Consider the following 26197-nt stretch of genomic DNA (forward strand, 5'->3'; position numbering starts at 1 on the left):
TAGCATAAGCAGCGTCTTACAAAAGCCTAGAAGTGTGCCGCGGTACATGTCGGCTCTTATGGAATCAAAAATATGAAATACAGGCCTAGTGTAAATGACCATTGTAGACGTCAAACACCATGATTATCACAAACAACATTAGGGTTGAGTAGCCTATATAATAAAAGCCGATAATGCAAGTCTTCTCGCTTCGACGAACTTACGCGTGATCACCACTCTCGTACGCTGCGCACACACGTATATAATAACATACATTCACTAAAATTTGACGTAGTTAGCAAGTAGTGGGGAATCTCGGCAGACTGGGGCCGCTATCGCCCCATTATCATGTAAGACGAGAAACTGTCCGCGGGCCGGACAAAATCCCGTCGCGGCCGAATTCGGTCCGCGGGTCGTATGTTGCCCGCCCCTGTTGTAAGGTCTTGCACCAACCGTCCATACTATCATGGAAATGATGTGCTGAGCACCAAGCAGGAAAGCCACAGATACCACTCTTGCTAATCAACTCCGATCGGTCTGATCCGGCCGGGATTGAACCCACGACCCACCTGGTGGAAGCCGGACGCTCCACCGTTAGCTATCTTTCCAGTAATGACTATACTATTAATGCCATAGAGCGTACTCCGACAATATCTTACACAGACCCTGGTATTAATGGGGCACTGCGCTCTAAATGTGATATGGTCACAAATTAGGGATAGAATTGAGAAAGGTTGTTGGCAGCGGTCCTATTCTTCGGAAAGCAACCTTCAGAAAGTGTATTCGAACTACAGATAAAAGGTTATCAAAAATGCACCAAAACACGCGTTCTTGTGATCATGTGGAAGCAAAGTGGTCGTACAATATGTTGTCCATGACCACGTAATATACCTTAAGAAATGGTACTATAAGATAAAGATTGCGTTGAAAAACTACAACAGTGATGACATGCCAGAAATTTCCCAAATGTTAAGAAGCGATTACGAGTAACCTCCCCACTACAGAGATCGCACGCGTGTAATCGTGTATTTTTTAGATAATCGCTTACTTGCGCTTCGAATGATGCGACTTTCTGAAAAAAGTGGCTGCTCCCAAAGTTTTATTCCTAATTTTATCTTTAATTTGAGACTACATCATGCAATATTCAATTTTAAATTTTGTGAATGACCCCACAATAAGATTTCTCGTCTGAACCGATAACCTGACAACTAATCCCCGATCACAATCGTAACCAGTATCAGAGCGTGTCGGGAGCAGTCACCTTCTCGTATTAGTTATAAACGGCATCCGTTTTCAAACAAAGCTTACTTGCTGTTCACTCAAAGTTCTGTCTTAGATGAGATAACATAATTATTAAGTAGTTCCAGGTTAATTTCGGCTCTCTAGAAACCTGCTTTCACGACCCCTCTAATACTCACCTTCAACTTTAGTGCGAGCCCTTCGTGGGGACTGTAATTTTTCGAAATTGCGATTAAAACCAATGTAAATATCTTATATCAGAAACGAAATCTTCAAATCGATGCGACTATCAAGATACCCGCTCAACACGAGGGTCCAATATACCAGGCGTCCATACATGGAGAATTCTCGATGGTCTGTATGGTTTCGTCAAATCTCGCCCAGGTTGGAGCATGGAACTGTTGGTAGCAGTGGGAACCGTCGGATAACCCCTAAGAATAATACATCGTTGCTAATTCAGATGAGCGAGAACCGTATATCTGGCAAATTAATATCGCTTGGCCACAATATTTTTTTTCATCTGTTGTACGGATTAGATCTAATTTATGACACTGCTCGAATATAGCTGTGTAATAGGTCTAAATTATTTTAATCATTTTAAATCCGTCCATAAGCGTGCCATCATCTATGGATCTGAAATGCGGCACCATGTGATTGCTGATGACCTGATTATATTTGAAGTATAATTCGAGCGACGTGTGATGCCATACAAGAATAAATATATGACATTGCAAAATGAATCCACCCTTCATATATTATTTTCCAGATTTATTCCAGTATCACTGAGACGGCGATTACTGACCGTCATAGGTAAAAACTTTTTTCAATTCGTGTTCTGCCAATTACCAGTTATCAACATACGATTCATATCACCCCCGAAATGATCACCTAACATCGGAAGATACGCGAGATCATTATCCGGTGGATTTGGGGCTACTACGATTATTATATACCTTCATAATATTAAAACAGCGTCCGGGATCTCCGGTTACTAAAAACGTGATGATCGGTATGCCTTGAGCGGAAAACTTTTCTCCCATGTCCTGAAGTTGCTTTTTCAGGTTCCCGGGCTTGCAGTTGGCGCACCTGAGAAGGAAAATACTCCTGAAGTAAGAAGTCGAAGTATCGGAGTAACAAGTCCTCGACATGAGTTTAAGAGGACTGATCGTTGCGGAGAATGATATACAAATGGTGTTGTTCAATCATAATGAAATAATACTATGATCACAATAGTCAGTCGGGAGACCATCACTTGTTGACAGCAGGGTGCACAAGGGAATGCTACGTGCACGTCGTGGGAGAGAGTTTTCGGAATGCTCCATAAAGCGGGCCAAGCGTAATTGCCCAATGACCTTGAGTAGGCCAGTGGTTCACAACCTTTTCCGTCTCGTGGAACCCTTCGGCCGACATTTGAGCCAAAATTCAGCCCTATTCAAAATCAGCCCAGTGACTGAAAAACGTCATTTTTCTCGTGCAAGCACGTGCTCACTGAAAATTATGGCCGGTGCCGCCGCTTTAAAGCTTTGAAATAAAGATGTCCAAACTATTTAAAATGCAGACCGCATTACACTTTGTCAAAGTACTGTGAAACATTTCCTTATTTATCGCTAGGTGTACCGTTGTCCAGAGAGTGAATACATTGAAAGAAAATAGGTTTGCATTTTCCGCCGGGGCAACATTGCGCTAAACTCTGCATGTTTTCTTCGGGATCTGGTAGTTGTTGGATGAAATTATTCATTAAGATTTGCTTGCGATAACTTTAAGTTAAATCGGTGAATTTGGCATGTTTTTCATGATCACGCCCTGATGTTGACTTGAAAACAAGGTAAATACTTTCTCTATAGCGTCCTTGTTGCGATGGATTCGGCATGACTTTCTTCGCCTGGGAACAATTTTGTCGAGACGCTAGTGCCGGTATAACGTATTCGTCTTACGGGCCGCACTATTAGGACATCTGGGCTAGTTTCAAAATAAGTAATAAAGAGAAGATTTTAAATAGCCTTTAAACATAGGGCAAATGTGGTAATCAAAAATTGCAAAACGCTCTGTGGCCCCCAAATCTTCAGCAGAGAACAGCAGATCGTTTTCTGGCTCAATATTTTGGTCCAAGCTCTACCTACCGCGGATATGTAGCCTATACATGAATATCCGCCTTTTCAAAATATATGTTTATGGAAGTTTTAAATTTGTTGGTCAAACGTATACTCGGTCCCCGCCCGATGGGCACAAAGACACGCCACCTGGGGACCGATGAGACTTCTACGTCTAAAAACTTGAATGTTCCAACATTTCTTGTTGTTTACTACATAATCTATGCCATAGCAACCCAAAGAAGAATGTTTGGCCGCCACTGCAAGAAATAGAATAAATAATAATACAAATGTTAGTACAATATTACGATTTGATTTAGGCTCAAAATCATACATTTGAGGGTACATAAATATTGCCCGTATATCAACATTCTGACTTCCAGATAGCTCGTTATAGCGATAAAATACCATAGGTAATTATGACATACAGCCTCTCCGTATGCAGGCGTGCCTATGTTCTTGCATGATTAGTTATGTCCAACTGTTTTAGTATCATCGGTCCGCACTCAACAAATTTTGTAATTGAATTGAAAATGTCCACTCAAAGATGGAATTGAATAAAATATATGTGACGCCATGAATCTATAAACAAAGCCTACAATTCACATGGAAAATGATTGCTGGTTTTTTCGTGTTGAAGGTTACAGAAAAAATGCATGTATAGGCCCATACGTCGATCGAAATTTACTTTACACCCCCAAAACAGAAAACATCTGTCACCGTCACAGACCCTATATCCTGCGCAAGTCGAAGCTGTTTGCACGTGAGAAAAGAATCCGCCAGCATGCAATTGTGAATAAATTTACAGAGTGTAATCATGGGATTATTATAGAGAATCTTTCAAGTATTTTTGGTCCCAGTGTCTCATCGGTCCCACATATCCCCTACTTTTAGCTAAATATGCTCTACACTTCTGCCGTAACCACGTGGAAAATTGGTGAATCCAGGTGTACATTATACTTGAAATTCCAATTTTCCCCCTAGTTGGGAACCACCAGAGTAGACGATGCAAAATACCGTGACAAAACCTGATTCTCCACCGCTAATTTCATGACCAATGTTCACGTAAGCTACAGTGCAGAGGAAATTATGTTTCTTGAGAGGTAAACTGCAGAACAGATTGATGCAAACAAATTGGGAGAGGATATAGCTTCAAAGTGATATGTTATATAATTCATTCAGTATGCCATCGACGTTCTAGTCAAAATCTGTCAGTCATTTGCCGCGGATTATTAGTAGTAAGGACGCCTATACTATACTAGGCTTACCATACGTCCTCTTTTAAGAGGATTTGTCCTCTATTTTGACTTTTTTGAAAGTGTCCTCGGAGGACGCCCTTTTGTCCTCTTTTTTGAGATTTTGTCCTCTTTTTTTAAAATTTAGGTCAGATTTAGAGCAAATTGCGAGTGATATGCCGCAAATTAGCACAGAAGTGACGCTCCGGCGGGTATTTCGGAGTGAAAAACGGTGATTTTAGCTCTGAGCGAAAAGATGACCTTTTTTTTTTTTTTTCAGTCAACCGATCGCAAAGTGGGAAAAACTCACCGGTTTTTAGGAATTCTACTCCGGTTTTGCAAGTTGCAAATTTCTGAAAAAGTGTCCTCTTTTTAGATTTCCAAAATATGGTAAGCCTATACTATACCTGTTAAAGAATTTAGTTCAATTACTGTTATAACAGGATCAAAATTAATTTCTTACCCGTCAGTCACGAGGATGACGATTCTTTCCGTGCCTGGAACATTAACCCGTGCACCACGTTGCGATGTGAACATGCTGTCTTTAGAATATTGGAGAGCGTCCACGAGGCAAGTTCTCCCTGACGTACCTTTATGAAATCTGGAATGACAATATCGGGTGAACCTGAATTGTTTAGCGTAACGCAGCACTGGGCTATGTAGCCGTGAATAAAACGTGACATAAAGAGGGGTTACCATATTTTGGAAATATGAAAAGGGGACACTTTTTCAAATTTTTCAGATTTACAATATAGGAGTAAAATCTGGAAAAAAATAGTAAATTTTTCCCGACTTCATGGGTGGTTGACTACTAAAAAAAGGTCATTTTCCGGCTCGACTCCAGATATTGACGCCTCCGTTACTTAAGTGATGATCAACTGTATCTCGACCGAATTTTACCCTATATTTAACCAAAATTCTCAAAGAAGAGGTCATTTGGGCTTCCTCCGAGGACGCTTTAAAAAAGAGGACAAATCGTCAAATCCTCTTAAAAGAGGACCTATGATAACCCTACACACATAAAAATGCTTGTACAATTGTGTATTTGACGCCGTGAAATTTCTACCTCCAGTATATGAGGTGTACTATAGATACCAGGCTATATATACCAGGTGTGTATATACCAGTCATGTCTCATGCTGCTGCCGCATATCACAATAGTTTGTTGTAAAAGAGCCGCACCACGAGACGTCGCACACATTGAAGTGTAGGCTATAAATAAGGATTATGTCGTACTGTGAGTCTCACCTTGGCTACAAGGTGGTTGGAATAAGGCTGATACTGAGTCACAGTTCCTCCAATTGTTGGTTGGTCAAAATAGAACAATGATTTGTCTTCCCAATTCCATCGCGAAATTAAAGGACTCACCACAGTAAGTTATGGGGAGAATGGAAATGTACCGTATACCTGTTTGCTTCACGTTCGGGTATTTTGCTTCGGGGACTTCCAACAACACAATGCAATACATGCCCACAATTCAAATGTACAAGTCATTTGTACTATAGTCCCGCCCAGAGTTGACCGGCGTTACCGTGACTAATTGCCAAGCATATCGTAGGTCAGTATGTACCGCGGTCGCATATGAAAAGTTCATGTCAACTCTATTCGAGAGTTCGATCGCCAAACCATAACTATGTATAGCCGCTATGGTGTAAACTTTCCAATCCTCACGTAAACGGTAAGGCAACGAACAATATAATACACATATCGTTAATACGTGATAGAATGCACTGCGTAATAAACTGGTTAAACGCAACAAAGAGGGAAATGCATGCGCTCTATGCATTGTTGAATTGTTAACCAGTCGCAATCAAAGGCTCAGAGAGAAGCACAGTGAGCGGCAGTTTGGCCAACTCTGCTATAGACTATTGCGTCTATGTAGCGATTGATTTATATAACAGTAAATTCTCTCTCAAACCTCGATTCCAACTGTGCAGGTTGACGTAACGTTTTAATGCCAAGCAATTAATTTTTTTCGATTATAATTTTGCAAGTTTTCAAATGAACTCCCCACAGTTACATTTCCGAATTCTATAGTGTGATAAGGGATTCCAAGTGATGTGGTTATGTTTAAGAAAGAAATCATGCAAATATATCGCATAATCACCCGAAATCGCCATTAACTCTACCGCAATTTTTTCTAATTTTACAACTCACTCCACATCATTATCCATTCCAGTGAGCAGAGCTGCTTTTTAGAAGTATTTATCGAAGTCAATTTCAGGATGAACAGCTTTGTCGAAATTGAGCACACCAACGCGAGTGCCATTTTTGCGAACGCTGATAGCTTCACAAAATGCTGAAACAACGAAGTTCGGATTGAGAACAGCGATTTGAGAATATGCGTCTTGTCATCGATTAAATTCCATAGAAATTTTTCCAGCCAAATTTCCCCAATCAAGGTTGAGAACCATTGTTCTAAGGTGAAAAAACTCGCAGATCCATATCCACTCTTGTACTGACACGAAGGATTTTGTCGTTACTTACAGTTCGTAATGGCTTTGGCTAGCCTGACAAGTTTTTTGAAGTTTCTTGGTCCAATGCTGCCACTTTCATCCAGCATGAAAAGTACATCGCGATTATTGATGCTGAGAGGCGCTTGCTGAAAAGGATACGCAACATGGATTGCGATCGGTCCATCACGCATTGTATATGTAATATATAGTCTTGCAAGGAGCCAGCAATATTATGTTCATCCGTTTTTTCCTTCTTTAGATTTCATCGTAATTTGGGGTGCGAGGGATTTTGCACTATTTTTTTTTAACAGGAGCAATGATGCATATATTATATATATACATTAGGGGTCTTCAAAAATGACTTTTTTTCTCAAATCGTAGTGGCTACTTGATAAAATTGTCAGGTTACCTAATTTAAGCCTACACATTTTTTTTAATTTTTTTTAGGGGTAACCTGGATGAACCGCAGTAAACCTCCACCCCGTTACGCTTGTGGCAGCCCCATGGTATTACACCATGTTACTATTGCCACAAGCGCCTTAATAGGTCACTCTTGGGTCCAAAGTACCCAAGAGCTCCCATCTTCAGGTTGCTTCTTGTTTGCTTCTGTTACCTTCTAAGTTTCGTCACTTGTTAGGTGCAAACGGCTGTCACAAGCAGGCTTTGGCTGGGGGCGTCTGCAGAGGCTTGTCCCGCCGCCACCATACTTGTGACTGGGATACTGCCCCGTCAAGCGGTTTCAGATCCCGGTTTGGAATATGAAGGCCAAGGGCCATACTCTTCCAAGGTGTGCAAGTGATTGGAAGTATCGGTTGTACCACGAGGGTTTCGCACCGCCCAGCGTCCAGTAAGCCGATGCTTACCTTAATACAGCCAAATACTCCTACACATTTTTTTATTTTAAAAGATTGGACGCTTCACGATTTTGCGTGTCATCCTTGCGCAAGGATGACACGCAAAATCGTGAAGCGTCCATATACTCCTACACACCAAATTTGGTCCAATTCCAAGCAGTGGAGCGGAGTTATTACCGTGGAAAATTTTGGATTTGAATACAGTAGTATTCACGGTGGGCACCACTATAATAAATAATTAAAGAATTGGTCACCGTAAATACTATTTTATTCATAATCCGAATTTTTCGACGGCAATAACTCCGCTTCCACTGGTTGGAATTGAACCATATTTGGTGAACATCGTTTCTATTGACAACCTAACGCTTTCATGGGGTGAACTAAAAAAAATTCAAATTTTTTGTTATTTATTTTTATATAATAAATAGAAACTTTCTTCTCCTGTAACAATGCGGCTACTGGTTGGAATTGAACCAAATTTGGTGTGTAAGCTTAAATTAGGTAACCTAACAATTTTATCAAGTAGCCACTACGATTTGAGAAAAAAAGTCATTTTTGAAGACCCCTAATATACATACCTTTGATAGGAGGCGTCACAATTTCATCAGGGCTTACGGCTTGCTAAGAATAAGTGAGATCCTTTTCCTTTGTTAATGTTCAAAGTCCATATATAACCGAGATGTACGGATTCGATACCCTATCGGTTATCGTTATATGCATGATGATGAAGATTTCTAATAACGTTTCATGGTCGTCTATACGTTGGTGACATTTCGACAACTCACTCTTTTTGTTCTGCTTGCCTTGAAACCTGCTGATTCCGACACTCCTCTTCTTTTCCTTCCTGGCGACGTACACTTACGCCCAGACATTACCAGAACTCCGTTTTCGTCGTATTCGTCTTCGACACATTTCTTAAAGAACGTGGGGTGTCAAATCCATGTAACGAAATGCTTGATTGGCGCGAGGAGATACCCAATAGTGAATGATGCATCAATTGCTGTCTCGAAATATTTTCCAACTTTGTAACCGGCATTTAATTAATATTTTTAATAATTACTTGTTGTTGGGATCACGTCACTACCTTCGAGTCACAAGTCATATCGAGTCATTGCACATTTTGACTAGTCTAGTCACAAAGTCATGTCGAATTTTCGAAGTACGAGTTCAAGTCATTGTATATTGCGAAATATTTGAAGTTAGTTCAGATTTAGTCGCTAATAATTCTGAGTGGAGTAACGAATATCGAGTTAATTATACCTTCTATACGGGGCGTTATATAGATGACATATACGCAGAACTGCTAAATGACATCGGTACCTGTCAGACAAATATATGGTTAGAATATGAAAATCCTAGTAACTTGAAATTAATTGATATGATGCGCTTTAATATCAATACGATACAATCTAAATCTGAACTAATTATTGACGAGTGAATTTTTTTAAACTTTACCAATCCTTTTTTAAATCATACAAGAGGTTCGTTAAGGTGAGCTGCACTCGGCAATCTGCAAAGCAGAGATACACGGATATAGATAGATGACTACTAGTCTACGACGACGTAAGCTATACAATCACTTCGTTTGCATCAATTTATTTGTGACATGCCGACGGAGGCTCAATAAAACCAGGCTGCATGCGCAATCGCTGAATAACTATGGTTGCTCAATGCTCACACACAGGGCCGTAACAGCACTTCGTCAGCCCCCCAAACTTTGGTCTTGGGCCCCCCATAGGGTTATGGACCGAACTTCTGGGGGGCTCCGCCCCCCAGACCACCCTCCGGCGATACCCTGTTTACCGCTATTTACCGTATTGGTTGGGAGTTTGTTTAGTGAATAAGCTTTTGTCGCCTATGCGCGCGAAGCGCGGGAAATTTCTATAATTGATGATTGAATCGGTCAGTATGATCGGGAATGGCATATATATTGTTATAAATTTTGATCTTCTATCTGCTCACGTAATCAGATTTGCCGGTAGAGCTGGGTGAGGTGTGTTTGAAAAGGTAGGACCACTCAATAATAATTAAACATCTTTGGGCGTATACCCGTTGGCAGGAACGAAACAGCACCTCGTCAGGCCCCCAGAAACGTGGGTCTTGGGCTCCCATAGGCTGATGAAACGACCCCTCCATCACGTTGTTCGCGTTTGTCACGAAATCATCTGTACTGTATTGTGAGCCAGCACGAAGCGCGAAAATTTTCGATAATTTATGATAAAATCGGTCAATTAGATCGGCGATTGCATATATATTATGCTATCAATTTATTGTCCTCTCTACTCACGTAATTAGATTTACCGGTAGAGCTGAGTGAAGTGTCTTGAAAACGGGCGGGCCCGTAAATAATTAAACATCTTCGGGGGGGGGGGGCGGACCCGTTGATATGACTTCGTTAGATGATGTTATTTTGTGACTTCCAGTCTGCTATATCAAAAAATATAGAATCGCCCAGACGTAGGCTTCTAAACTAAGAGACGCACATGATTTCAAATTGGTATTTCTTCACTGGCATAAAATTTTTCCCAGCGGGATGGTATTTGTCTTGTGAGGTTCGGATTGAAAAGACAGGAAAATTCGGCGCCAGTCATTTAGGCGCCTATGGACAATTAAACTTATATGTATTTTGTATATTTAACGAAGTCTTCGGTCATCATAAGGGCATAGACCTTTTCGGCCAAGGTTTTCTCGTTGCCGATCGTTCTGGCACACTTCTTGGAGTCGCATGTTATATGGCCTAAAACTTGATTGTATGTCTTGGTGGGTCGTGGCGTGGTAATGGCCCAATACCCAATAATAAATAGAAATGGCTACTTCAATTCGCGCGCAGCGCGAAAAAATTTTGAAAAATATGCGTAAATTTTCAAAAAATACTCTGATTTATGCTAATTCACGAAATAATTTCGGGCCCCCTTCGAGCTCGCCCCCCCCCCCAATTGGGGGGTTTGGGGTGCGGCAGTGACGGTGCTGCTCACACATGTTTCATCAGCATACCGATAACATGTAGGTACACTCACGACGACTTAGTCGACACCGCTTACTTGATGACTTGAGATTGACTCGAAAATTTGGCTTCGAGTCACGAGTTAATCCACATTTTTGAAACTCAGAATCAAGTCAATTTGCGAAGTCACTCGAGTAAAGTCAAGTCGTCGGAAAAATATCATTCCAACACTGTTAATACTGAGATATGAAATATGATACCGCCATGTCACGAATACTGCATTGGAAATTGAGTAATTACTCATGGACCGCAGATTCACATTGTTTATTTATTACATATCTGAAATGTGTAATACCATGTCGTTAAGCGTCGGTCATTTACATTAGGCCGAATATTTCCTGTCAATCTACAGTAAGACCCACTGTGGGTGGTACACATCCAACATGCACTTGAGCCAGTATTTTTGAACCGATCCCGACACAGTTCAACACCCTTGGGATTATTGCAAAGGTGGATTATCTTACCACGTCAATCATTACCTGCACCTATCAATATGTCATGAGCCTAAATTCCATATAATCCAATGGTTCCCAACCTTTTCCGACACATCGCCTCAGTATCAAGCTCGACACCATTTTTTTAGTAAACTTTCGCGTCATATGCAAAATAAGCCGTCTTCACGTGCATGTTTGGCCGTGTTAATTAAATATATCTCACAGGACGTTCCAACATTTTCACCGCCTATAGCACCCCAATCGCGCCCTTTGGGATTTTCTCCCCCTTGTTTCCCAAAATCGTCCACTGAGGGGCGACATCGCCCACGTTGAGAACCACTGATCTGATAAATTAATTTCTCACAAAATGACTCATTCATACCAGCGCACCTTGCTCGTATCTAGCATTCGTCTGCCGCCCCCTTCTGTCTCAATCAACTTCGCTGCAACAGTCCTGAGGAACGTAGCCGAAGTATATTCTCCAGATGTACATGCTAGGAAATTTGAATAAAATGGTTTCAAGCCATTCTCTAATTTTCCTCATATCAGTGAGGTGCCCAGCCACTTTTGTAAGTGCAAGGGTGTCCAGGAGGGGCCCACCCGTGGCCCGTGAGAAGGTCCTGAGTGTCCCCCGCGGTAATTTAAGAATTGACTCCTAGTATGCTTTGAAAAAGCTTCTGGGAGGTACAGAACTTCAATATATAATTGAATGGTATATTCATATTGAAATGAACCCGAATATTTTCGGCCGACACTCGTCAGGGGTAATCGTCAGCAACTAGTAGAGAATCGGAAAGAACATTTTGATACGATTGTTGATATTCAATGCTCTTTCCAATTTTCTAGTAGTTGCTGACGATTATACCCCTGACGAGTGCCAGTCGAATATATTCGAGTTCATTTCAATATGAATATACTATTCAATTGAAAATATATTGAATAGCGACAATCTTTACCGGAGGTCTCAGAACAACTACACAATTTAATAATGTAATAAATAATAATAATGGACCCTTGCAAAGCTAATTCGCGAAATATTGCATGAATAGTTTTAACCGCGTGGCATGGGGACAGTAAATTTTCGAAGGACACCACTTTCATCCGATCTACCAGTTAATGTGATTACCCGTATGCAATATATGCTAACACCAATATTATTGACGACTACATTCATTCATTAGCTATATTTTAAACATTTTTGCTAGTAAATAAATGCACACTGATTTTTCATAACATAAATATTAGTGATTTTGGTGCGTAATATGCCGATTGGTTAAACAGGTAAGTCTTACACATAGGTATATATTATTTCCCTTCATCTCATCAAAGATTTGCCCCTTTCAATTTCACTTATGGCTGCGCCCTTGAATATTGTCCGTGTCACTGCGTGACCGGAAAATTTGTTTGAGAAAAAAGGACACCACACTTACGCAAATTGCCCTGTCCTAATCAAGACCTCATTGCCACCTGGAAACTAAAGCTATGGTAGCTAAACAATAAATGGCCCGCGTAATCATCCGTGCACGGCATGAGGCCCCTAACCAAAGCGATTGCACGCCGCTGTGCTAGTGAATGCTGACTAGGCCAATCGTTCTCAACCATTTTTAGCTCACGAGCCAGTAAAATTTCAGAAAACATATGGCAGACCGGTGTACCTTCGAAAATCGACATCAACCCAAAATGTGCAAGTATACGAAACCGTTTTTTTTAAGCATGGTACTAGAGAGTGGCATTTCTAGGGGTTTGTTCGTAATTAATTAATTACATATGCTAATTATGGTACTCATGTAATTTCACGGTAGTGTGTCTCCATAATCGAGGTAAAATTGCCTGGCCTAAATAAACGAGCTACCACCGAGACTCGATTTCAGTCTTCCGCGCCGAAAATAGTATGAATTAACCGACCTACGCTAACTCGAATATTAAATATTCTAGTCTTTGACAATATCGAGGGAAGAAGAAGCGTTTCGGAGTCGGACCAAACACCTTGTCGTGCTACCTTGTCCATTTGCCACTACCACCAGACTTACTACGAATACAATGCTTCGCACGAAAACACCTGTCAACAGTGACACCCGGCAATCCACAAAATAAATAAACCGAAAATGAATGGTCGTACAAACTTGCAGTTTAGCTAGTCAGCTCGAATTTGTCGCTCGCAAGTTCTCACCTAAGATGGCTTGAACCTTGAACATCAAGTCAAATCGAACATGTTACCATAGGCCTGATGTAGTGGTTCTCAATAGGGATGGTGTGAACGTGACGTTCACGTTCGCGTTCTGTGTGTGAACCTCCGAAATTTAGAGGTTCACGTTCACAAACAAACCTTGGTAGGTTCTGCACTGTGAACCTTTTTCATGTAATACAATTTTCATTTCATTATAACATATTTGGTAGAAATTTATATAGCATTTCAACTGCGGGCCACTCTATGCATGGCGCTGGCAGCATAAAATACCAACACTAAACGAGCATGCACCTTGACAATCTCAAATATTTTTAATTGTTTTGTTACAAAAGTTTGCTCGTAATATCCATCTTTCCGTATGTGAATATTTAGTGACTCTCTGCTGTAAGCTTGACCCGTAAATCACACAACATCAAGAGCGAAATACACTACATATAGTAGGTATAGTCAAGTCAGCGAATTATGCTTATTTAACCAATCAATAAAATTGATATCGTTGTCTGATGTAAAAAATCTAGCAGGCGTAGGTATATGGGGTCAATTTTGATTTCAAATATTTATTGTACCATGAAAACCAAATCCGTGCGATTGGAGTGCTGGCTACTGCTGTATAGCTTGTTAATGGAATAATATCGGTAACATGTATAGAAACCCGTTTTACAGTCTGCTCAATATCAACGTAGCAATACTCAGACGCCGAATACATTGTCCGGTCTGGCCAAGACCGTAAGGCGTAAGCTTATTTCCTTGCAAGTCCCAGTGGAAATTGTTGGCAAAGCGACGGAAGATATTGATTTTATGGGATTTTCTATATCATTTGATTGCCACAGTTGATACATTTGGCGACGTAAAATGTCAATGTACTTTAGCATTATGGCATTATGTAGCCGAGTCGTCGCTAGGTAGGCTACTGTGTACATTACATAGGCTATCTATTCACCGAATTGTAGGGTTGGAATCAGCAATATGACGTCACTTGACGTCATGAGGCTCACGTTCGCTTTTACACAGAACCTTTCAAAAAGGTTCGCGCTCACACGAACCTGAACCTTTCAGAGGTTCACACCACCCCTACTCAACCAGTGTGCCGATTGGACTATGCTCAGGGGTGTCGCTTGAAAATGTGGTCGACGTATAACAAAAATCAAGGAATCCAAATTATCACCGTAGCATTGTCGGTGGTTCTAAGACACACAATTAATGTACAATGTGATGCAATGAATAGATAGGAAAATGTTGTAGCGACCAAGTACGGTCTCTCAATTTGCCATCCCCTCTGCCTTAGGCCCGATGTAGCAGTGTTCGCTCTTCCTTGAATTCTTCTTTTATCAGGTCTTTTTTTTTACTGCTTTTGTCACGACTCTGGGAGCACAGCGACGTACGGGACGGGAATCCGTCATCAAATACTGTGGAACCCAAACTCACCCTCGTATAATAGCATTTGGGAAAGTGAATACTACATAAAAGGTCACCACTTGGGCAATTCGACCGTGATGTTGAGATTTGGCCGAAGGTGTTGACCCTTTTTCTGTAGTCAGCCCTGCGGGAACCAATGACTGGACAGTGACATGGCGATGGCGTTGGTTGATGACCTTTCTTTTATTTAGTTTTATTCGTCGCCTTGCCAAATCTTGCACTCATGGTACTTGTTGTTTTTCAGTGTTCGTGGTATTTCGACTTGGTCATACTATACCGATATTGCGCAATTGGGATTCCCGAGATGCCAACTTATAGCACGGCCCACTTTCCATACAGAGTTTTTATAAAACGTGGATTTCGTTCATCACATTGCGAGGAGGAGCCTCGATAAGCCTCCGATGCTTAGGAAGAGATTCTAGAATCGAACTCGGTCGGACGCGAACCCGCAAACCATTTGTGTTGCACTAGTGCAACGTGCCACTACCCTACTAGCAATTCAGGGTTCTCGAAGAGCTAGGGTGTGCCGCGAACATTTTTCCCTTTGGTAGGGTGCCGCGAGGTCAAAAAGGTTGAGAACCACTGGCGCAATGTTATCTCATTGCGCTGTAAATTACGTAACTGACGAAGTTCTAAATCAGTTTGAAATTGAATGCTTTATTTATTTTATCAATGGTCAAGCCTTCAATATCTTGCATACATGCAACATCGTAGTGACATTTTTCTTTGGAGCGACTAGTTTAGCATGAAGGATCACCTTACGCGTATTTACTGTGAGTCCTTGAACTGACTATCCTTATATTTCGGACCAAACATCGGTATTGAGATGATGTATACTTGAAATTAGGTTAGGTTTCCGAGAGAAAGTAAGGTTACTTACGGACATAGTCGTAATTCTTCCCCACACAATCAGCCCCTCCATTAAGAGCTGGTATTTTCTTTCGTTCTCTCATTTTCCGGAACGCATAAGAGCCAGTGCCATCTCTTACCTTGTCACACAGGCCGTATTGCCCAAACGCCTGCCACGAGCAATCTATAATAGCAAATCTACTATGTCAATCCCTTAACTCTACCTGAGGCGTTCTACCTTAAGGTACATAATTTGTAGGCCTACTTTGCTTCATAGTGTATTTGTATGACAGTTTTATTAGTTGCTTTAAAAATGTCGGACGAATGGTCATTGGTCATCCATGTCTACTGTCTAGCTTTAGCAGTCTCGCGACACACACTGTCTAGTGCAGGGGTCGGCAACCTTTCGCTACTCGCGGGCCAAATTTCGGGTGTACAACTATTTGGTGGGCCGGAATTTTTCTTAGTATTATATTTTACCCTCACTTCGGTATATTATCCTACATTGCTGCAATCTCAATCATATACCAATCAGAACACACATGTATTTAAACTTCAACAACACAGAATAAATGTGACAATTGACGCAGCTTGCTTTGTGAAAGGTTTTCAACTTCTGGTAACAAGTCAGATAAAACAAGAATCAGACCCTATTTAAAATGGACGTCCGAAATACGTGATCTTAGCTTGCCCTTCGTGAATTTCATTGTTCAAAACTCTTGTTCACATGCGTACGTTCTTCCAAAAATCGATGCAATTTCTTTTGCATTGTTGGTCAAGCTGGGATAAAGACCAATTTCAAGAATGTTCTCTTCGGCAAAGTCATGCAGCGATATGCTCTTTGTATGACATATGTCATTCAGTTCAACTGCATCGCATTTCAGAAAGGTCTATTTGAAATTTTCAGGCAATGGTATTGGCTTCCACATTAAACGGAGTACTGAATAGTCAAAATTCATTTTATAGAGAACGAATGTCGGAAAAGCGGGTGAATATTCAGTAGTTAAATTTCGTATCACAGTTACAAATGTAGTGTTGGTACTAGGTTTTCTCTCCTCCAGTATAGGAAAGTGAGCATAATTTTCTTTGTACTGTTGACATTTCCAGAGTCACAGATTTGTTTTGAATGCGCCTCAACATCTCATGTATTTAGTTGTTTTCCCCCTGAAGTTGCAAATTCAATTTGTTCAGATGTGACGTTAAGTGTACCAAGAAAGCAAGATGAGATACCCATTTTCGATTACAAGATTATGAGTCGGCGATATTTGTGTTTTCGAGGACAGTTGCTATTTCATTTCTCAGTTCATACACTCGTGTAAGCATAGCTGCTCGACTTAATGCGCGAACATGACAGACATAGGCCTATACATGACATCGCCATATTGATTCTCTGCCTCTAGTAATATCTGGCGTTACTGATTCAGTTAATGAGACAAAGATCATATTGACAGTTTTCACCATTGTGGCCAAAACACTATTCAGGTTTGTTGTCTTGGCACGCAATGCCTTCTGGAAAATTAAACTATAGATAGGCTAACTACCATACGGAGGCTAGTTATCTATAATTGAACAGTTTGAGATTCCGTCATTGCGTCTGAGATGTTCCAAGCGTTTTTGAAGCAAAGGAAGGACACCTTTATTGTCACACCCCATTAGAGTGGTAAACCCTTTAAAAAAGTATGGAACACCTTCGTTTGCGAGATACGCCCGATTGATAAGCACTGATCCAGTCTAGTCTATCTTTGTGGCGTAACAATAGACTAATACGATGTAGGCTACTATTATATCGTAGCAATACCGCATTTTTTTCATGCAGTGCTGCACTGCAGATTGAAACTCATTATGAAACGGCGGGCCGTATTCTTGTGATAACTAATTATTATGTCGCGGGCCGGACGATTTCGCTTGGCGGGCCGGATCCGGCCCGCGGGCCGTACGTTGCCGACCCTTGGTCTAGTGCAGAGGTCTCAAACTCAAATGTGCTCGCGGGCCATTTCCTAGTTTTTGATGACGCCGCGGGCCGCAGCATCAATAATCGGGATATCTAATGTATAGGTTCCAACTAGGCCTTATTTGACGGGTCCTTGCAGACAAGCATTCCACAATAATCGTGGGAATGTGATTTACTATTGCATTGTTTACGCTTGACACGAAATAAAATCCCATTTTCAAATATTTGAATAATCTTTTTTGTGCCAAAATAATTTTCTAATAAGTTATAGACATAATACGAGAGGATGCATCATGACCAATGTTCCCTCTAATTTTTGACGAGTCTGCGCAGACTCACCAACTCACTGCGCAGACCCTACGACAACAGTGCGTAAAAATGAAAAAAAAGTCATCACTTCGGATTTTTTGTGCGCAACTTAGATTTTCTGTGCCCAGAGACCGTGTCAGCACTGCGCATTTACGCACGTGCGCAGCATAGAGGGAACATTGATCATGACATCGTAAAACTGTCGGGTTATAATAGTGCAGCTAGTGGACCTTTGACGTGCCACAATTTTACATAGTATATTTTAAAATATACTGAAGATTGATCTGATATCAGAGCATTTGAGCGGTGGAGCCTAATCCTGGTTTTGATAAAGTCGTGATAAATATAGGCTATTGTTATTGTCATTGCCAAAGTCAAATTAAATCAGCGTTCGATTTTGCCTTCGATTATTATTGGAACATATCAATAACAACTTGAATATAATAATTATTGAGCCACAGTAATAGCATTGCTTCTTAGTCTTTTTAGCGATCGTACCCCTTTTGTGCTTCCAATGAGATTTGTCGTAGCGCCTGTCCATTTTCAACACAATTTCTAATGGTACCTATATTAAAATCGGAAAGCCCATTCACACAAGACTATTTTCCAGTTAAATATATTGGCCAATAAAATATTCCACAGCATATAGGCCTAATTCCACAATGCATCTCACACACCCTGATGTGGTGCTTCGTACCCCGAAGGGGTCTACGGACCCTGCTTAAGAACCCCTGGAATAGAAATGTCCAATCGGCGAATAATTCATTGGTGTTACAGCAGTAGAGCGTAGTGCTGCCCTACTCGCCTCCGATAATAACATGGACAGAGAGAACAATAAACAACACCCAGCATGTAACCAACTATACGTCACGGGGGTCAGAATGCCAATGGTTGCCATACTGACCTGATTAGATCGTTATATACCCTAAGCAGCGAAAGCTACGACCTCTTGATATATTTCAATTCTCCATGACAGTTTCATAGATTGTTGCGCCCGTAGGATTAACAAGTCACCGTTTCGATTCGCAAGTCCTTGTCTGATTTTAACGTTTGATCCGACTCAACTCGAGTTATTTTTATTTAATCAGTCAGTCAATCTAAAACCGAGTAAATTTACGAGAAGGTCGCACCAAACCAAATCACAATTTTAAGTCACGAATCATCAACGGGTCATGTTCTATCGTCATGAACTAGACATGTGACGTAATAGCTGATCTTCTACCTCATGGTAGCTTTTAAAAGTGATGTGATAGTGAAGTTTGTTGAGATCCCAGTGATTTTTGTAGTAGTTTTAAATTGGACTTTAGGCTCTTATATCTAAAAAAATATATGGCACTTGAACATATTGTTGAATACTTAAAATTTCCAAATGCCGTCGCGGGCCGCACAAAATGCTCTTGCGGGCCGCATGCGGCCCGCGGGCCGCGTGTTTGAGACCTCTGGTCTAGTGTCTACTCACCCACAGGCGCGTAAGCGGCAATGGAACAAGATTCTTGAACTAAATACAGTGGTGAAGACGGTTTCACAACTGCTTTATAGATATCCGTCAGGCAGATATCTTCTTCGTGGTAACATGACTCAACGTAATTAGGCTTGCGGCCCCGTCGTATAGTTGTTAATCTAAAATGAAAATTGTACCTCAATCGGATATTACATATAATGTCGTTGGAAGCACAACGCGTTATTATTTTCAGAGGGTCGTGTGTATACCGCAGGGGCGGCCAACCCGTGAGGCAATACTCGAAATTAGTTAGAACATCAGGTAAAATTGCAAGGCCAACCAAAATTTGATTAGCATGACCACGAAATTTGATGATACTAAAACATTAGTTCCAACGCATTGGCGTAGCCAGGGGCCAGCCCCATTTATCGCAGATCTTCGCATAGGACCATAAAGTAGAATATTTCGTAGCAGATTTATTTGACTTGAAATTTTTCTTAGCACTTCTCATGATTTATTGTCGCTCGATTTCTTACATGTAGTATTGGAGACCCCTCCTGAAAATTATAAATACGCGTAATTTACAGAATTGAGTTAATAATATTCGCAATTAGGAGATAGCGTGTCGTCCAGCATACGCAGGCCGTGTTATTTTTGGCATTTCAGGAGCCAGATGCTAAAACTGCCAAAAATAAGCAATTTTTGGCATATGCCAAAAATAACACGGCCCGCCAAATAGTGTATTTCGTTCATGGTGTTGTGTTAACAGGACCACGTCACAAGCGAGAAGAGCGTGTGTGAAAGGCAGGTTTATTATTCTGGGTCCAGCCCACCCATTAGGGGTGAAAGCATGGTGTCCTAAATGGTGTGGGCACGGCGAGATTGAACGGCTGACTTGCATTTGGTTTGCGTCATACTTTCCATTTGTCCAAAGGCAATTTTACGACCATTTTTGACCGGCTTGCCGAGCGCTAAATTTGATAAAACGGGTATCAATGAGATGCTGCCGCTGTACTGAATATTAGAATATAAATTATATTCTGCTCATGGAACTGGAACCCCCAAAATCAGCCACGATTTTTGCATTGTGATCGAGTTGAACATTGTGACACAACAAACTGTCTGACTCTTTCTGAGCTGCATAGTCTCGTTTTGCCAGAGAGTCTTGTTGCGTCAATGTTCTTGAACAAGCTAACCTTCCCAGGACTCTTCCATGCGAGTTGGTAATAGAGCCACATGAAGAGACAAAAGTCCTCAGAAAATATCTCGGTAGACTGAAGGTGATGGGATAGTTGGACTAATAAATAGAATGTGTTGAGACACAACACAGGAAACTCCTGGAAAAGTATCGGGAAGAAAATTCTCTCCGCGATGAGATCGATGGCACTGGCGAAGTGATCTCTTTTCATGATGCATGAAAGCCGGTTTGGCCCTCCAAAGATTTTGAAGCTCTGAAAACTTTTTGTGGATGACTGGCAACATTCTTTCCCTCAACGGCTACTGTTGAAGCCGATATTTCCCAGATTAGCTGGGCGAGAAATGAATTTGGGAGAAACTTAGTTGGCCGGAGTTTGGAGGCACTGTTACAGTGCAAACGATTTAAGTCTATTCAACAGCTGTAACAATCAGCTTTTGAGCGTGTTTGTTAGGCTTTTCTTTCTATTTTTGCTTATTGGCACCGATTCCGATGGATACTGCACATTTTGTGGTTTCGTTTGATATTATTAACCTATGAAATCGTTGGGTTTTTTCTTCTTCTTATTGTTTGTTGGCACTGATTATACGTGGATGCTGCACATTTTGTGGTTTCTATTGACAAACTGGCCCAAATAAAGCGTTTTTGTGACTAATTCGAGTCTGAAACGATCTATTTAGAGGACGATGCCAAAACTGCCAAAAATAAAAATCTTAAAATGCCAAAAATAAGTTATTTTTGGCAGTTTTGGCATATGCCAAAAATAACACGGCCTGAACATACGTCTTCGCTTGTGCGCTCGCAGCGAGATCGTCAACTATGAAACATTTGCACAAAATGATAGAGGCATGCTCACCGAAACCTTCGATGTTGCTATGTCTAAACTCCGAATGATCCTGTCCTTGCCAAATGAGCTCAGTGGTATAAAAAGGCGACCCTAATATATGCAAGTGACGTACTTATTGATCGAATTCATTCATTACCTTTGAAACAATTTAGCGCTTCGCGTGACCAGGACTTCAATGCACACTGCACAGTTGTAGACCGAGTTTTCATGGCGTAATTGTTATCAATTTTAAAGCGTAGCAACATACGTCTTGTTTTCAACGTTACCTAATTCGGTTCGCTCCTATCGGACGACTGAGAAAGGTCATCAACATTGAAGTGGCCCGCGCAATGGTTCGTATAAGTTGGCCGAAAAGGTTGGTCACCCCTGGTATACCCTAATACATGGTGTCCAACAGCACCTTTTCAGGTTCCGCCAAGAAAACACTGGTCTTCCCTTCCTGTATAGACCAGGGGTTCTCAAACCTTGTTACACTACGTAACCTACCTCTTACGAATTGTTTGCATGTATGGCGTAGCCTACCGCTTAGAAATAATGTTGTATAAAGTGTGCGAAATTGAAAGACAAATCCCCACAGAGTATACACTTCCAAACATTTTTTCACTGCGATATACATGACCGTGTGTCAGCATTAACTGAAATTAGAATAAAACTCCAAGAAAGGATAATTCCTTTCTAACAGCAGCTGTAACTCGTTGCCAATTTATTGTACAATATCATCTGCTAAGCTTCGATAAAATGAAGAAAATCAGATGCCAATACCTGCAATTTGTTACGTGATGAACAAGAAATGTATTCACAGATTCAGCCTCCCAGTTTTGAAGTGATGGATATCGGCACCCATTTGCCGTAGAAGACAACCCGTTCCCGAGGCATCTATCAAAGGTGGTAATTGACTCTTTCAAACATTTATCTCGGATCGCATAAGAACCTTTCCTGGCATCATTGGTCGGGATCGCTGATGACGGGGATTCTAGACGAAGATGCTCGATACGTAACACAACCATCTTTAATATGTATCATTGAGTTCCTTACTAATCGTGCTTGATAGAAGGTATTTCCGAAGACAGTATCTTGCTTTGGGTAACAGCCATGAGCTCGAGTTCAGAAGCGAATGAAGATGTTCTTGCCAGCAAATTAGGTATTTCTTGGGAGTATTGTTCTTTTCGCTGGAAATGTGAAATGATAATGGGTACATCATTATTGTTAGCGAGTGACCGAGCAGCTCGATTTATGATTGGTTGGAACCGAACAGTAATGGAAAATGATAAAATAATGAATTTGGTGGTGAGAGAAATCACAAAACGAGAGCGTTAAGCAAAAATGCAATTACTGCAATACAAATTGGCTATAGCCAGAGACGCAACACTAATGAAATACACGGAGAGAATAGAGTCGGTCCTTTTGTTTTGTGATTTCTCTCGTTGTTGTTGTTATACCATTCTTACGTCACACTACCTATTTCATCTTTATATTTCGAATTGCAATCTCCGTATTATACTGACGGCCACTACCGACGAGGGTTAGTTGAAAAGCTTATAGTGAATTAATTGCGAATATGAATGTGTTGTTCATTGCAAAAGTTAGCACAATAGTGTTCTGGTCCTCGTTTGCAAAGATGCTCGGTATTTTGCAAGCAACAGCACGGACGTAAACGAGCTGTTGGTGATTTTCATTCACGTATATCTAAATAGCGACTATCCGGTCACTTATGTGGAACACGAGACTGTTAAGCACGAACTTCGATTGCATTATTTCAGGGACGAAGCTTTATGAGATTAGCGACCAGTGTTGATGGTGATGGATATATTATTTGGACATCGATCGTATATGTGTCAATATAGCCTCTACATATTTCAATGAAAATCCATACTAATAACTATCCGGGTACCAGTGCACACTGCACAGCGTATACCCAGAGATAGTCAATTACAAGTAGCCTGCTTATACACAAATAACTCAAAATGTTTTGGTATTGTAGCACTTACTTGAGTGATTTTGATTTGCTTCTATCTACTTGAATAGTGGTTAGGCTAAACTACTTAAAATATTGTGATTTTGAAAAGAACAGAGTCATTTTGGGATATGATTGCATCACTGTTATGAGTGAAATGCCCGTATTAAAGTAAATAAATATTGTTTTCGAAAACGTATTTGTACTGTCATTATTCATTATGCGTCTCAAATACGCATCTTGCAATTTCAAACGTAGTCACCTCCAATTAACTGGTAAAAGTACGCGACCCTTCGACCAAGTCTACTTTTTGAAACTGTATACTTACTGGGGTAATTTTAAGACCTTGCATTTTCTACTTTCAATCGAAATAGTTTTCAAAGGTCTTGAAAATCGCTAACTGATAGTGGTAATTCAGTATAGCGGTATACGGCTTACTTCTACTTGAGTAGCGACACTTCACGGTCTTCTCTGCATATGCCCTTGTTTCCCCACTCGGAACATGGTGTATGTGGGATATGTATACTCACGGGCAATTCTGAAGGTCCGTTACCTCAAACCACAAAGTGTCTCTAATCACGAAGTCGATGACGCTTCTCCACGATTTCAATGTTTTATCCGCGTGACGCTGCATGCACTCGGTGAAGAAATCACTCAATGCAGAATTGACGTCAGGAGCAAATTCCGAGGCAAAGTCAGAGGTTGCCGCATGCTGGCGTCTTCCCTCGGGACATTCATAAAAAACGGATTCATGATTTTTTCCATAGCGACAAGCTAAAAATGAAAGATTGATATGTTACAATGCCACAATTTTTCGAATCCCGTCTTGTTCCTACAAGTATTTACCGAACCCAACACCTAAAGTTCTAGGCCTAAGTTTCGCGCCGCACCATACCGCCCTTGTTTATCTGGGCTCCTCCTCGCCATGTGATCCGCTTAAGCGGTGTCTCACAAAAGTCTAGAGCTAGCGCTACAAGTGCATGGGCTTATATCATGAATCAAGCAATAAATATCCTATGACTAGAGTAGTCGAAACACCATGAATACCCAAAACAACTATAAACGAGTGAAATAAGAGGATTAAAACTTATATTCATGAAATTGCCACATTTCTAAATCCACCAAACTACGGTGTACCGAATGATTTCTCCCAGTCAAGGGATGTAAAGAAAATTTAGTTGCAGTGTACCACGGGTGCATGGCTATCTTTTTTTCTATAACGGCAACATTACGATTACTTTTATGGCGCACGACCGAATGCCAGTGGGAGCATTCAAACTAGCAAATGTCAAAACCGAGAATGTCAAAATACCTGGTCGTTCAAAATAACGAGTATCAAAACAGCGGGTTTCAAAATTACGTGCCATTCAAAGTATCCGGTGTCACAGAAGCGGTGTCATTATATAGGGTACTATGTAAACTATAACCATAACACTGGCCAACAAAATGAAAGAAAAAAAAATAATGATATCAGGGCAGATGAGATGAACAATTGAACATATTATGGCAGACCATTGCCGGAACCTTTCGAGAAACTGCACTATATAGCTTATAGGTGAAAATCGTCCGGAAAACTATTGTGCTTTAAAATAATTTAATAATATTTGATTACAACTGATTATTTCAAATTTACAAAAGGTGGTTGACGTAAAACTGATTGAATTAATGCCACGTTATTTGAGTATCTAAGTATTTACTTATATATATATATGACTGGAGTTTATTTATGTACGTAGGGCTACATGATATCCGTGAAAGTCTGTAACTATGATAAATGTATTAACCTAAATATAGTGCTGTTGCTGTATTTTGATTTAAAAGTGTCTTCTTTGTGTAAAAATAACCAGTAGATTGAATTTCTAAACTTTGTAGTACGACTGAGCCGATTTTATATCTAGTCACTACCGCAAAAATGGGAGATTTTGGTCAAAATAGTCCCATGTGTTATCTCCACAACAAGAGCCAATTTGAAAAAAGTAGGGTCATATTCGGAATCAGTGCCCTTCAGAACTCCCAAAATCACTCTTACTCTGTTTGCCTAAAAATATGTGTTGACCAGTGTAATCAATCCGCAACTTCCAATGCCTATCCAAACTAGCAGAAGAAAAGAGCGCGCTGGTCTTGCCAGCTATAATCTCGCGTTCGCCTGTCGTTACGATATTGATCCACATAATGCTGTCGTTTATATCTAGCGTCCACCTAACAATGAAAATGAAATAGACGTTTATTGAGCGTTGAAACTATAAAGTTGTCCGTTACCCGAATCGACTTCAGCAATGAATAGTCGTAAGAAAATGATGATAACTCTCCATACCCATATCCATACCTTGAGTTTTATGAATGACGATCGGAAAGCAAATTCCAAGTACAGCAAATCCAACGATATTTTTCGGAAGCATGACCTTTAGTTGCTGTGAGAGCCGCCGATGCTGAATGAATATAATCCTTTACGAAATTTGTATCAACTATGTAGATATTTACATACAGATGCGTAAGGACATGTTGGGCCCTTGGGCAGAAATTGAAGATTAAACGAGCGAATCCTACAGTTTCCTACGTATAATCGAGATGTTTTTGAGTGGTTTACCACTATTTCATCTTACTAAGCATTGTCGTAATTGTAACGACCGGGACAATCTGTATTGGAACAATCGGATTACTCAGTTCACATGACCGAGATGTTGCAGTTTGGCTTTTATTTTTGAAATAATAACTCACTGTGTATTACAAATTAATTATTAAACATCGCTGTAGCA

General features: G+C 40.7%; 1 protein-coding gene across 2 annotated transcripts; it reads right to left on the reverse strand.

Moving 5' to 3' along the window:
• Nucleotides 1-2171: 2171 nt before the first annotated feature.
• LOC145434194 (uncharacterized) lies at nt 2172-25916 on the reverse strand. Of its 2 annotated transcripts, none has more exons than XM_080311521.1 (11): nt 25768-25916; nt 23972-24215; nt 22523-22656; nt 22250-22460; nt 19464-19624; nt 15776-15928; nt 11682-11785; nt 8639-8767; nt 7031-7145; nt 5007-5144; nt 2172-2304 (listed from the first exon to the last, which is right to left on the reverse strand). In XM_080311521.1, exons 1-10 carry the CDS (start codon nt 25838-25840, stop codon nt 5014-5016), a joined length of 1455 nt encoding a protein of 484 aa, XP_080167647.1. In that variant the 5' UTR covers nt 25841-25916; the 3' UTR covers nt 2172-2304; nt 5007-5013. The 2 variants fall into 2 exon arrangements, with proteins under 2 accessions (XP_080167647.1, XP_080167648.1); XM_080311522.1 differs by lacking the exon at nt 2172-2304 and adding an exon at nt 6701-6842.
• Between the last annotated feature and the right edge of the window lie 281 nt (nt 25917-26197).

The sequence above is a fragment of the Botryllus schlosseri genome, chromosome 2 (genome assembly GCF_051294905.1).
Source record: "Botryllus schlosseri isolate E-star chromosome 2, Bs_hap1, whole genome shotgun sequence".
In the NCBI taxonomy this organism is placed as follows: domain Eukaryota; kingdom Metazoa; phylum Chordata; class Ascidiacea; order Stolidobranchia; family Styelidae; genus Botryllus; species Botryllus schlosseri.